Source organism: Paralichthys olivaceus, chromosome 7 (genome assembly GCF_024713975.1).
Source record: "Paralichthys olivaceus isolate ysfri-2021 chromosome 7, ASM2471397v2, whole genome shotgun sequence".
NCBI lineage: Eukaryota > Metazoa > Chordata > Actinopteri > Pleuronectiformes > Paralichthyidae > Paralichthys > Paralichthys olivaceus.
This window is the reverse complement of record NC_091099.1, coordinates 19,835,653-19,847,944: the sequence shown is the minus strand read 5'-3', so window position 1 is coordinate 19,847,944 and position 12,292 is coordinate 19,835,653. Positions and strand designations below refer to the sequence as shown.

The 12,292-nt window shown below is 38.7% G+C and overlaps 1 protein-coding gene across 3 annotated transcripts in view; it reads right to left on the bottom strand.

Moving 5' to 3' along the window:
* Window positions 1–4,829: 4,829 nt before the first annotated feature.
* LOC109624025 (INSC spindle orientation adaptor protein) overlaps window positions 4,830–12,292 on the bottom strand; it is a 52,436-nt gene continuing 44,973 nt past the window's right edge. For all 3 annotated transcript variants that reach the window (XM_069528827.1, XM_069528828.1, XM_069528829.1), the window contains exons 8-13: window positions 10,619–10,790; window positions 9,599–9,777; window positions 9,310–9,376; window positions 7,982–8,137; window positions 6,920–6,996; window positions 4,830–5,911 (exon numbers count right to left, since the gene is read on the bottom strand). In XM_069528827.1, the coding sequence (XP_069384928.1) occupies window positions 5,783–5,911; window positions 6,920–6,996; window positions 7,982–8,137; window positions 9,310–9,376; window positions 9,599–9,777; window positions 10,619–10,790 (780 nt within the window). In that variant the 3' untranslated portion in view covers window positions 4,830–5,782. The remainder of the gene's footprint in view (window positions 5,912–6,919; window positions 6,997–7,981; window positions 8,138–9,309; window positions 9,377–9,598; window positions 9,778–10,618; window positions 10,791–12,292) is intronic.

Here is a 12,292-nt window from a genome sequence, read left to right as displayed (position 1 = left end):
GAAATCGTATGGTTGAAATATACATTCAAGTGATTTATTTTCTTATCTCAGATAAAATTGGGAACTTAGGGTCAAAGAACACAAACACAGTCAGAATTTGTAACCAGAGCAGGAAGATTATGACAGTGAAGTATGTATCTGTATATGAGGCCAGACAAAAGCCCTTTTACATAGTATTTGGTTCTTTGGAGCCTTTGGACATTTTCACACCTAAAAGTCTGGATCATAGGCTGAAGAAAGATTTCTGTCTTTGTTTCATTGTTGACATCTGATCTGGTTAGTTTTGTTTTCATATTGTAATTCAGGAAGCGCACCGAATACCTTTGTATGACATATGTACATCCTGTTACTACCCGCAAAATAAACCTCCTCGTCATTCAAATATTATATATGGAAGACTCCAAGCAATCCTGTGAGCCGCTATCACCTATTCTATTGTTTAATGCTGTCATCTTCCCAAAAAACATTTTTACACTGCAAACGATCTGACCCATAGCTCTGTTTGATCTGGACCATAACCATCTCTTTTGGCTATACTAAATTTTCTTCCATTGGTTCAAGACACCTTTCACACCTGTTATTTTGGATCTGTCCAAACCTAAGAGTCTGAAGGACTGGACCAGACAAGGTAATGTTAAGGCACCTATAATCTTGAGTTGGAAGGGCCTTTTATGGGTAGGTGATAAGAGACCCTGCAGAGATTAATATGCACATATAGAGCAACATATCTAGGATTGTTATGTTTTCCATATCTCCCGTCCTTCCATTCTTCCATCACGGTTTTCAGCCAACGACAATATTACTGAATGATTTCAATTTATTATTTCATTGAGATACCTAGAGATATACACAGACAGTGGCATGTTTTGTGAATGTTGAATTCAGAAAGTCCAGGTTAGAGCTGATTTGTCTTTATTGCTTTAAAGTTTATCTGTGGTATTAAGACAAACAGAATAAAGTCATGAAAGTGGATTTCTGTGGTCCACCGGGTAAGACGATGATGTGCTAATGCATGGCAGCTAAAGGATGAATCCATATGACTACTATACACAAGCCTTAGTACATTTTTGGCATTAAGCCTTTACCCTTCACTGACTTTGGCCAAAAGTTGCTTCCACAAAGTGCTGATATTAATTTACACTCAGTGTTGTGGTTGTATATGAGCAATTAAAATCCCAGTGGGTCCTCTAATAGGAGTCAGCTGGGGACTGGAGCACAGAGATCAGTGAACTATTAATTGGCTGTCCAACAGGTATCTGTGTGCTGTGAGCTCCAAGTGTGCTGCAGCGCCAAGCTAATGTAGGAATAGTGTGTGTGTGTGTGTGTGTGTGTGTGTGTGTGTGTGTGTGTGTGTGTGTGTGTGTGTGTGTGTGTGTGTGAGAGAGACTCCAAAGTCACAAATTAATCCATTTGTTTGAGGCCTTGTAAACTAAGGTGAATACCATCTTCATTTTGAAAATGTTCCACCTGAGCAAAATATTAGTGTTTATTTTAAGGCCCATGATTCAACCACATTGCTTTTTGAAAACAAGAGGAGATAGAGGTCTCTAGATGAAACAGCTAGGGGGTACTGGGATCACTAGTTACTTCTGCCGAGGAAGTAATGCTTCTGTCAACATTTCTTTGTCTGTCTGTTAGTTAGCAGGATTACACAAATACTACTGAACAGATAATCACAAAACTTGGTCCATGGGCTGGATTTATATATCGTCATTTTGTAGTGTTGATGTCCACTAAAAGCACTTAACAGTACTGTTTTGTCATCCACACACATTTGTACAGTAAATCTATATGCAGCCCTTTCTCTATTCATCAATCACATTCTGATGGAACAGCTGCCAGGAGCAATTTGGAATTCAGTGTCTTGCCCAAGGAAATTTCAATAGGCAGAATGGGGTAGACTGGGATTGAACTGCTGACCCTCTGTTTAGTGGATGACCCACTCAACCCCCCGAGCCACAGCCGCCAAGCAGAATGAAGGATGCAGTATGGGTCTGGAAGGAACCCATTGAACTTTTGTGCAGATTCACTTTTGTTTAACATTGTAATTTATTACAGGTATTTTTTTTTTAAATATGTGTCATGATTTCTCAGGGAATAACTAATGGATGCAATACAAATAAAAGCTGAACTTAATTTGATGGAAACATTACAAATACCACAAATGGGCAGTCAAAGCCAATTTACCATATATGGCTTTGGAGGTTGTGGCCTCAGTGACTCTGCCGTTGATTGGATGGAATCCTACTTAGCCAAACAAAATCCAGCTCTAGTGAATTTAAATGTGGTTTCATGAGGGGCTGTAGGTTGTTGGCACTGGTATGCACTTCTGCTCCTAGTGTTTTGTTTCAGCAGGATTACACAAAAACTACTCAAATGATTTTTTTCAAACTTGCTGGAAGGGTGTGGTACAGTCCAGTCCATCACAGTTAAAGTGGAGACAGAGATCTACAGTTTTCTGTCTGCCTCTTAAAAATATGAGTCTAACACAACTTTAAAGCTTTTCGCCAACAGAGTTTGACTTTTAAGTTTGGCCAAATTATTTCATTCTAATTTGTGAGTTTTTCAAATTTTACTTTAAAAGTAAAATCTAATGTATCAAGATCTGAAAGCACTTTTAGGAGGAGGAAGATATTTCAATACATTTTTGGATCCCTGAAGTAATAAGAGTAAGACAGAGAGAAACTTTTCCAAGTCGGAAGCAAAAGATGTGACACATAAAATATTAAAATCTCGGGAGAGTCACAGTGAAGTGTCTCCTTCAATTAGACTACAAGTCCTCAGATCCTTTTCTTACACAAAATGCCTCTGATTTATGGTCTGAGACACTGAAGATGACACAGAAACAATTCTGTACTACAACTAACCCTTCTTCAAGACTAATGAAGTTTATTTATGATGCATATTTCCCATAATTAAACTGGTAGTGATAATATATACACTCTGAAATTCTAAATTGTACTTTTTAATTATGTATCTATCGATCTATCTGTCTATGTATCTATCAATTTAGAATCAGAATCAGAATTGGGTTTTAATGCCAATCAGGTTTACACATAGACATTTGTTGTGGTGCATTCGTGCAAGTATAAATATTAAAAATAGGAAACAAAATTTAAATATAAAAAAATTGTCGATGATTGAAAACAATAAGGAAAACAACAACAGACGTGAATATGGAGCAGAAGGAAAGGGAAAATTGAAGAGTATAGAAACTGAGAAAAGCTGAAAAACTCAGAGCTACAACACTTAGTGTTGTTGGTCGTGGTCAAACCAAAACAGTATCAAAGGAACCTGTGTTTCTAGGCCCTCTGTTTAGTTCTCCTCTGCGTCTATACATATTTCATTGGGTCTCAACAAAGCGAGGCAGGAGCATATTCTATCACAAAGGCCTGTGAACAGGGTCCCACGTGAATGCTGGACAACACACGCGCGTGCACACAAAGCAGCTCAATTGTCCCAACACTGGCTGAGAGTGTAACAAGTCCAGGCTCAGCATGTGCCCTTAGGTGCAATGGAAGCTACAGAGAGAGCAAGAAGGCCCTCAATTGTCTCTCCAAGGAGTGGAAGGCTTGTGGAGAAAAGAAATCCTGTGAGTGCTTTCATCAGAGAGATAACAATACGAAGGACAAATTTTCTAGATAAGTCCTCACATATTGCTCCTCATCACCTTCTGCATCTAGTCTCAATCACTTGTGAGCTAACATGTACGATAAAAAAAAACCCTGCAGTGTCTGCAAACTCCTTTTTCAAAGCCATTGTGAATTAATGAATGAGTTCTCGCTGTGAAAAGCTGACAGGTTTTTCTAATGTGCACAGCAGCATTGTGCACTGAACACTCCTCCCGATGAGACTCAGTGAAATAGCAAATGCCCTCATGGGTTGTGCAGCACCAACAGGGCCCACCTTCTCTCAGTCTCTTAGCCTCTTTCTTTCTTTGTGAGCTTCAGTCAAAGGCTCTTCTCATCCCTGTGCCTGCATTTGTGACAGGACAGATGTGACAGTGTGGGTCCTCGAAGAGAGCCTCAGGTCAGCGGGGCCTTCTGGGGGACTTTAGCTGCATGGACCCTGACCTTGTTTGGCTGCTGTACCAGTGGTGCAGCACTGCTCTGTGTGACCACAGTAGAGATAAGCACAAGTTAAACCTTAGACTCTTTTGCAATGGAGTTAAACTGTCGCTATACCTGTAATTTCTCCGGTTGTGTGCATGATACAGAAAACCTACAATTATTGAGAGTGTTGGACACTTGGGGCAGCAGAAAAAGGTCATGTACACATGTCTTTGCTTTTTTAAGTAGATATGATAATATAATTAGCAGATAGTTGAATATGTACACATCCAGCAGTTGTGGAGCACCATTATCATTTATCTGGAGTTGTGTTTCTGTCCATCTGATCAATGTTAAGTCTAATTCTCTCTCTTTAGCCTCTGTTCTGATGAGGGACATGTCTAACTCTTCAGCTTCTAGGAGCTATTTGATGCTGTAAACAGCTGCATGCTGCTGAGAACGATGCGGCAAGAGCAGAGTTAAAGACATACTGCACACTATTTTTTTTTTTTTTTTTTGAAACATAATCTCCATATGTCAGCCAATGTTCATCTGAGCAGTATTCACTGAGCCTGAAATCTACCTACATACAGCCTTTATTATTAAATGGTTTCTAATATTGCGAGACTAAAGTGAGCAAGTTAGTCATTATCATCATCATCAGTAATAAGCAATTTAACCACAAAGTTTTGAATTCCAAAAGTAAAATGCACATCTTCTCATGGAACATTTAAAAAGGCTTCATATGGCAGTAATTGACTATGATGAAACACACTGAGCTTCAGATGGATGATTGCCTTTATTCCATGTATGGCATACAATGATGGTAATTCTATTTAAATAAAAAGCATCTTTATATTCAAACCCAAGACTTAAAAAAAAAAGATTCATCTTCATGTAGCAAATACGTGTCATAATTGAGATTAAGTTCAACATTCCATACAATGCTCTTTATGAGACAATATATTCCAAACCAGGACAAATAGATCATGCTTCAGATAAAAAAATTAAATACTAATAGTGCCTTGTCAATTAATATACACAGATAACATACATACTAAAACACATAATAGTTCTTACTGTAATAATTTAGTTGTAAAGAGTTAACTGAATAAAGTGGCGGCTGATAGAAAACATATTTGTTACAAACCTGCTTAAGAAGAGTTGAGAGGAAATAATTCAGACCAACACCATCAATGTTAAATGTTTCAGACGATGAACAGAGGCATTTTACTGTATTATCCATGTCACTGTGTCAACATCGTTCTGTATTCTCACATAGTTGAAATGCTTTAGATACGACATCTTCAGACAAGAACAAAAAACATTCCACAGTGGTAACATATAAAGCATCTCATTCACAACAGGTTATACTTTCCCTTTTCAAAGAGTAGCACCCACTCATACACAATAATTACTTAATAACCACTCACAAAAATATAACTAATGAACTTGCACACACTCCTTGCATTAAATGTTATTACTGAGTCCCACTCGGCTGCACTTGTTTGTACATTTCCATATCTGCATCCATTCAAACTGACACGCTGCAGCTTCGCTCCATTCACCCACATCCAAAGGGTCCAGGAGGAAATTGGGAAAAAACGAATTCTCACTCAGAATGTCTCGGAGTGAACATGCTCTTTAGTCGTCTCTGTGTCATGAAACATTACATGTACACGATCTGGTACACGAGCTCAGCGCTCCGCTCTCAGTGTTTAGTGCGCAGGCCGTCATACAAAGCTCTCCTCCATGTTAGAACACAGCAGGAAGGAGTCGACCAGCCGCGGTTTGATGAGCTGCTGGTGGTCTGCTGCCTCGATGCTGTCTGGACACCCTGCTGCCAGTCTCCTCAAGGCAGCCTGGAGACACACACACATGTCAGCTCTAGTGCGTAAAGACACAAAACACACAGACATACACAGTATGCGTTTCACAGGATTGCTGTGTGCAAAAATTAACTCATATAAATAAATATGCAATCACACATTTTTACAACCCAGGCGGTAAAATTTATATTTGTAAAATCTAAAAATATCCTTTATTTTAGCAGCAAAGAACCAACTGGAAAAACTGTTCTACCTGATGAAACTGTAACAATGAGTTCAGACCTATTTGACCAGAAGCTCTGTAATGCAGCGTTGTTTTTTTCAAAAGCAGATGAGTAGTGTGTGACATCTCCAGCCCATTCAGTCAGGAGAGCCCCCAACATTTACATTTAAGATTACAAACGATCTGTGACAGCTCCGTGTCCTTTGAAGATGAAAATTCAACACCTACAAATGTACTACTTAACCCTTGGCTAGAAGGATAAAATAGAATCACATTAATTTGAATAGACTGACAAGTGTGGTTACAGTGAAGACGAGGACATTGCTCAGCGCAGCGAGGCAGCCCAATTAAGCTCCCGACCATTATACGCTTCAAATCCCCTCAACGGGCTTAAGATCTGGTTTTAATAATCATGATCAGATTGAGAGAATTATAGAGTACGAGCAGGGATATTATTCATGATATGTACATATTTAAACATACAACATTTGAGATGATGTGAATCAGTCAGCTTTCTCAACATGTGATGTGTATCTTCACTTTTCTAATGTTACCCTGTGGAGGTAATTAAATTGGACAGTCATTTGCTGCACTGAGGTTACACATGCAGTCCTGTGGTATAATGCCCTCAGTTTGTTCTATTGAAGTTGTAATATGGCAGCGCAGCACAGTTGAAAATTCACGTTGTTTCAGGGGTACGACTGAAATAGACAGTTTGAATGTTTAAATTACACATTTGTATTCTGGACATGGAGTTATTTCTACATATCTGAGGGTGTGCACACACACAAGCATATGGACACACACTGTACACCCACCAGGCAGGCAACCAGTACTGAGTCGCTGTTATTTCTCTCAGTAGGGGAACGACACAGCTCAATGAGAAGCGGAACCGCTAAGAGAAGAGAGAAAAATATTCAGTTACAAGCTTGTCCCATTCTGAGATATTAATGTGAAATGGATGTTTTAGAAGCAGTTCTAGGAGATATTTACTGTAAGAGTACTGTTTGTAATTGTGTAAGTTTTCAGGTACATTCAAGTTCTGCATTATTATTTGCTTTATCGTTATTTTCTTAATTAAAAAAAAAAGTTACTCCTTTCATGTGTGACTCGTTACGGTTTGTAAAGTATGTGAATCTCCACGGATCAGATTATGAGGTTTCATCAAGTATTTATAAAGAGCTGCTTCCCATGAGATGATAAGGTATGCAGGGGAATGGACATACAGTACATACATTACATACAGTATGCAACGTATGCAAAGTATGTCGGTGGTCAGATACATACCTCTCTGACCTTATTCTTATCCTTAAAGTCAGGTAAATAAATATTAATCATATTCATGAGATTAATATTAATAAGTTAGTAAATAGTTCTTCTTCAGGAGGAGATTTACCATTAGAATCAGAGAATCATGTCCACTTGGTAATTTTTTATATTTAGCCTCACTTCTTACAAACAGAACACCTCTCCAGGCTCCAGTCAATATCCACCTTTATCGTAATTATACCCATTGATCATTTTGCCTTGTCTTTAGTCAGATTTTCTTGCATTCAAATAAATATTTTGCTCCTCAATTAAAATGAACTATTTATATTTAATTATCCTTATATTTTATTACCTTTTTATTTCCTCTCATCAAGCAAAACTCTTTATGGACCCCAGTCCATAACTTAATAGATTCAATTCAATTAAAGTAATTTAATACATACAAACAAAAATGTAATAAACAGTGACAAAGACAGATGAAAATATTTGTTAGAATTTAATTGTTTGGCCCTCAGGATCCAATCATATGTTGTGCTAATCCTCCGTCCTGTGTTGCTGTTTATTTTGTACTTAGTGTGCCTGTGTTATATAAAACTGAAAAGCTGCAGTACCTTTCAGCTGGATGGCTGTTTGGGCCACATCAGGGTCTCTGCTAAGACGGGCCAGAGTGACAGCAGCTTTCTGCTGGACACGCTCGCAGGCGGCGCCCTCTGATGGACTGGAGGAGGATGGTTTCTCTCCCAGTAGCAGCAGCAATCGCTCTGTTCCTAAAACACAATAATGTACAATACAGATAAGCCAAGCAAGAAACCATAGAGGCAAGGATATCAGGAAGGTTATACAGAGGTACAACAAACTGTCAGATTGGAACATGATACCTCAGAAACACATTTAAGAACGTTACAAATGAAGGCAGCAAACAGATAGGAAATAAGTTAGATACAAATAAGACAAAACATTGTCACACAGTCAGAACCATAGGAACCTAACACAACAAACACATCAGCTTGAATCTTGCCATTAAAGGTCCAGTGTGTAGGTTTGGGTGAAAGGGATCAATTGGCAGAAAATGAATATAAATAATCATAATGATGATTGTACTAGTGTGTGATCATTTAAATTGTACTAATTGTTGTTTTCTTTACCCTTCATCTGGAGCGGATTACCATGAAACTTGTTGGAAGGATGTGGTATGGGTAAGGGAAGAACTTTTATTGAAGTTTTAGACAATCATTCACGGATATTGATGAAAAAAAGGCATGTTTGCAGGACTGATATTTATGAGTGTGTGAAATTGATTGTAGATCCAAATAAAAAACTGGATCTAGTGCATTTAAATGTGGATTTATAAGGGTATTGTGGGCCTTGGTGAAAGTAAATTTGCTCGGATAGCTCAATGCTTCAAGAAAATTGTATTTTCAATTGCTGGTCCAAAGATAATAACAAGCTGACAATAAAATAAATGATGCAGTATATATTAAAAAAAACAGTATAACAATGAAAAAAGTAATTTGGTCTGTTGACACATATACTTTATTTTTATATACTAACTGACTGACAAGACGAAGAAGAATAGTAATGATACAGGCACAATCAGACTATAAGTCAATGACCCAGACTCACACTGAAAACATATATATATCAATCTACGTGTATGAAGTACATATAAAAGCAGAAAATATAAATGGTAATTTGAAGAAAGAAAATACGTAACGATCTATGTTATGTATTTTAACACTGCCAGGCTACTTCACAGATGTTGCTTGGTGCTGCCATCTTGAGGATTGAAGAAGATTTACACTAACGTTTTTCACTTGTTCCTCACTCAATAGATTTTAAAGTAGTTCAGGTGTTTATCATGTATTTAATCAATTTTGAGGAAATAAACAACAATGTCTTGTAACATTGAACTACAAATTGAAGCTGTAAAACTATTTACCTTGCTCCTGCAGGACTTCAGCAGCACACTGCTCTAAGACTGAGAGGTTCGCCAATATGGTCACCACCTGAGATTTAAACAACAGCGAATACAAAACAACATGATGACATATACACATACAGATGCCTTAGAAAATGCATGATGTTTTGTCTGACAACAGTTAATTTTTAAATTTAAATAAAATCAGGACCTACTGCAGACTTCCTTAAGTCAACCACTAACTTGAGATCTTTCACACTCGCCATCCCTATAAGCAATACAGAAATAAAAGCTAAATGCACATTTTCACCTGGTCTTTGGAGTAGGGTGTGTCGACTCTCTGTCGGTCTTTGCAGGCCTGCAGCAGGATGTGGACAGCGTTGAGCTGCAGGAGAATCTCACAGGCCATGCTGTCAAAGAAGGTGATGTTGGCCAAGGCTGCAGACGCAAGGAGGAACACCTCACCACAGGAGGCGCTCTCACACAACTCTACACAACAATAGGAGGGAATAAACAGTCACTGAGTGGAGTGGTTCAAACATAAAACAGTAACAAATGTAATGCAAGGGAAAACTTGAAACAAAAGCCTCTGCCTTGAGTGTACTGCCTGAGTACAATAGTCTTTACATTAGATTGAGGCTGCTCACTCATGGCTAGACAAGAGATAACACTCTTTTGTGTAAGAGCAGGAACATTAAGTTCTTAAAGTATAACTATTTTGTTCTATTTTCTGCTACTTATTGTAGTAACTCCTGTCTTTATGTACTGCGTTTTGAGTTTTAAGAATGTCACCCCCTGATGTTCTATTCTATTTACTCTGCTCTCATTGATATGAGTGGGTTGGATCATTGGCTGTATATAAAGATGGATGACATGTCTCCACTTCCTCCCACTGTCCAGAAATAAAGCCACAATATCCTGCAGAATGCGTCCGTCCATCGAGTCTACTCAGTACTGATCAGGGAATGGAGCTTTTGTAGTGAGTTCCTGCTGATACGACCAGTCACAGGTCAGTCTCAGCTGTCAATTATGATGTTCCATCCCATTTTTATAGCATCAAATAACTTATTAAACCTAACTTACTTTTAGAAAAAAAAAACATTTTACATGTCCAATCCACTAACATGGAAGAGGCAGAGTTTACGACCTATACTACAGCCAGCCACCAGGGGGTGATTAAGATGCTTTAACTTTTTGGGGAGCTGTCATTGACAGTGAATCACGTGGACATAATATTTGAAACATCCTCTGCAATTAAATCTCAATGATGGTTCTTTTTTGTCAAAGTCAATGATTCAGCTGTGACATCATCAGTGCTAGGTCCACTCACTGATGAGCGAGGTGACGATGTCGTGCATGCTCTCCAGGAAGCTGGCGAGGTGCTGCGTGGACGTGTGGTGAGGCGAGGTGATCTGAGCCACAACTGCTGCCGCCTCGGCCCGGGCTGCTTCCACGCTGCTGTCATCGGTCAAGATGTCCGCCAGGCACAGGATCCCATCCACCTGCAAATTAGATAAATATACGTTAGGCACCACATCATATTTTACCATGATCCATTATGTTTAAACTGTCAACTTGTGAAACTTTAACACTTGCTGGAATTGTTGTGTATGATTATTCTTTTGAGATATGTTGAACAATACATGGTATCAAACTTGGTGTGTGTGATCTATGTGTAAAGTAAAGTAAAGAGTTGCACTTCATATTTACATATTTACTAAAAAGCAAAAAGCACAAAACGATTCATTTCTGATATTTTTAGTCAGGACAATTAAAGGTTCATTGTGTAAGATTTAGGTGAAAGGGACCTATTGGCAGAAATTGAATATAAATGAATCCTTGTGATGTTTTCATCTAAATTGTATGAATTGTTTTTTTCCTTACCCTAGAATGAACCCTATATATAAATACTTTATATTTAAATTGGGAGGGGGTCCTCTCTACGGAGGCCGCAATGTTTTTTTTCAATAGCCCAGACTGGACAAACTAGTACCTTTTGAGTTTTTATGGCAACTGATGTCTACCACAGGTTCTCTCTCATGTTTGGAAGGGGAGAATGAGGTGAGGGGGATTCAGCTGCAACATGCGAATTCACCTCTATCACTAAATTCTACACATTGCCCCTTTAAGTTCCTCACCTCAGAGAAGCTGCTGCAAAACATTTACTGAGCATGAACACAGTGGTGGATATAGGATTTTTCTGAATCAGGGACCAAAAAAGGGGCCACAATTACACAGAGGGGCCAATTATATGACCAACATCCATATACAGTTCTTGATTCAGTGAGGTGCAGATTTACAGTAAGTCATTCCTTGTTTACAGTTAGCTCTATAGCTTTGAGCAAAGCCTCGATCAAGCACATGGGGAATTTCACAGATTATTAGAAAATAAGGAAAGGGGCACTTCAGGGGCAAATCACATTTCAGAAGGCGGCAAGTAAATGCCCCTGGTCCTGCTCCTTATGAACACATGTTAAACATATCGCATATAAATGCCAAGACAAGAGAAAACTCGGGAGGGGAAAGAAGTTACGCAGTTAGCACTGTTGTAAACAGACTAAATATGCACAAATAAACTATAATGAGAGACAGCTCATGGACTTGGAGTGGACATGAAAGGAGGGTGTATGGAATATGTGACTATACATGACATCAGTGCCTGTCTGAACTGCTGAGCCTCCATTTACGTCTGATGTCTCTACAGTTGATCATTTCTATATTGTGGAAAATTAAATGAAAGCCACAAGTTGTGAGGGTGGTTGGACTTAGTAATATGTTACCATGATTGCAGACTGATACCCACCAGACTAGAGTCAGTGTTGTGTTTCCTTTGGAACTGTGTGAACGTGGGCATATTTGGCTCGGAGGGAAGAGTGGGTCATCCACTAACCGACGGTTTGATCCCAGTCTCTTCTGCATGTCCGTAGTAAGGTGTTCCCTGATGGCTGTGTGAGTGATATGGTATAGAGAAGGTGCTGCTCATACTTGCACTTACACCTTTCCA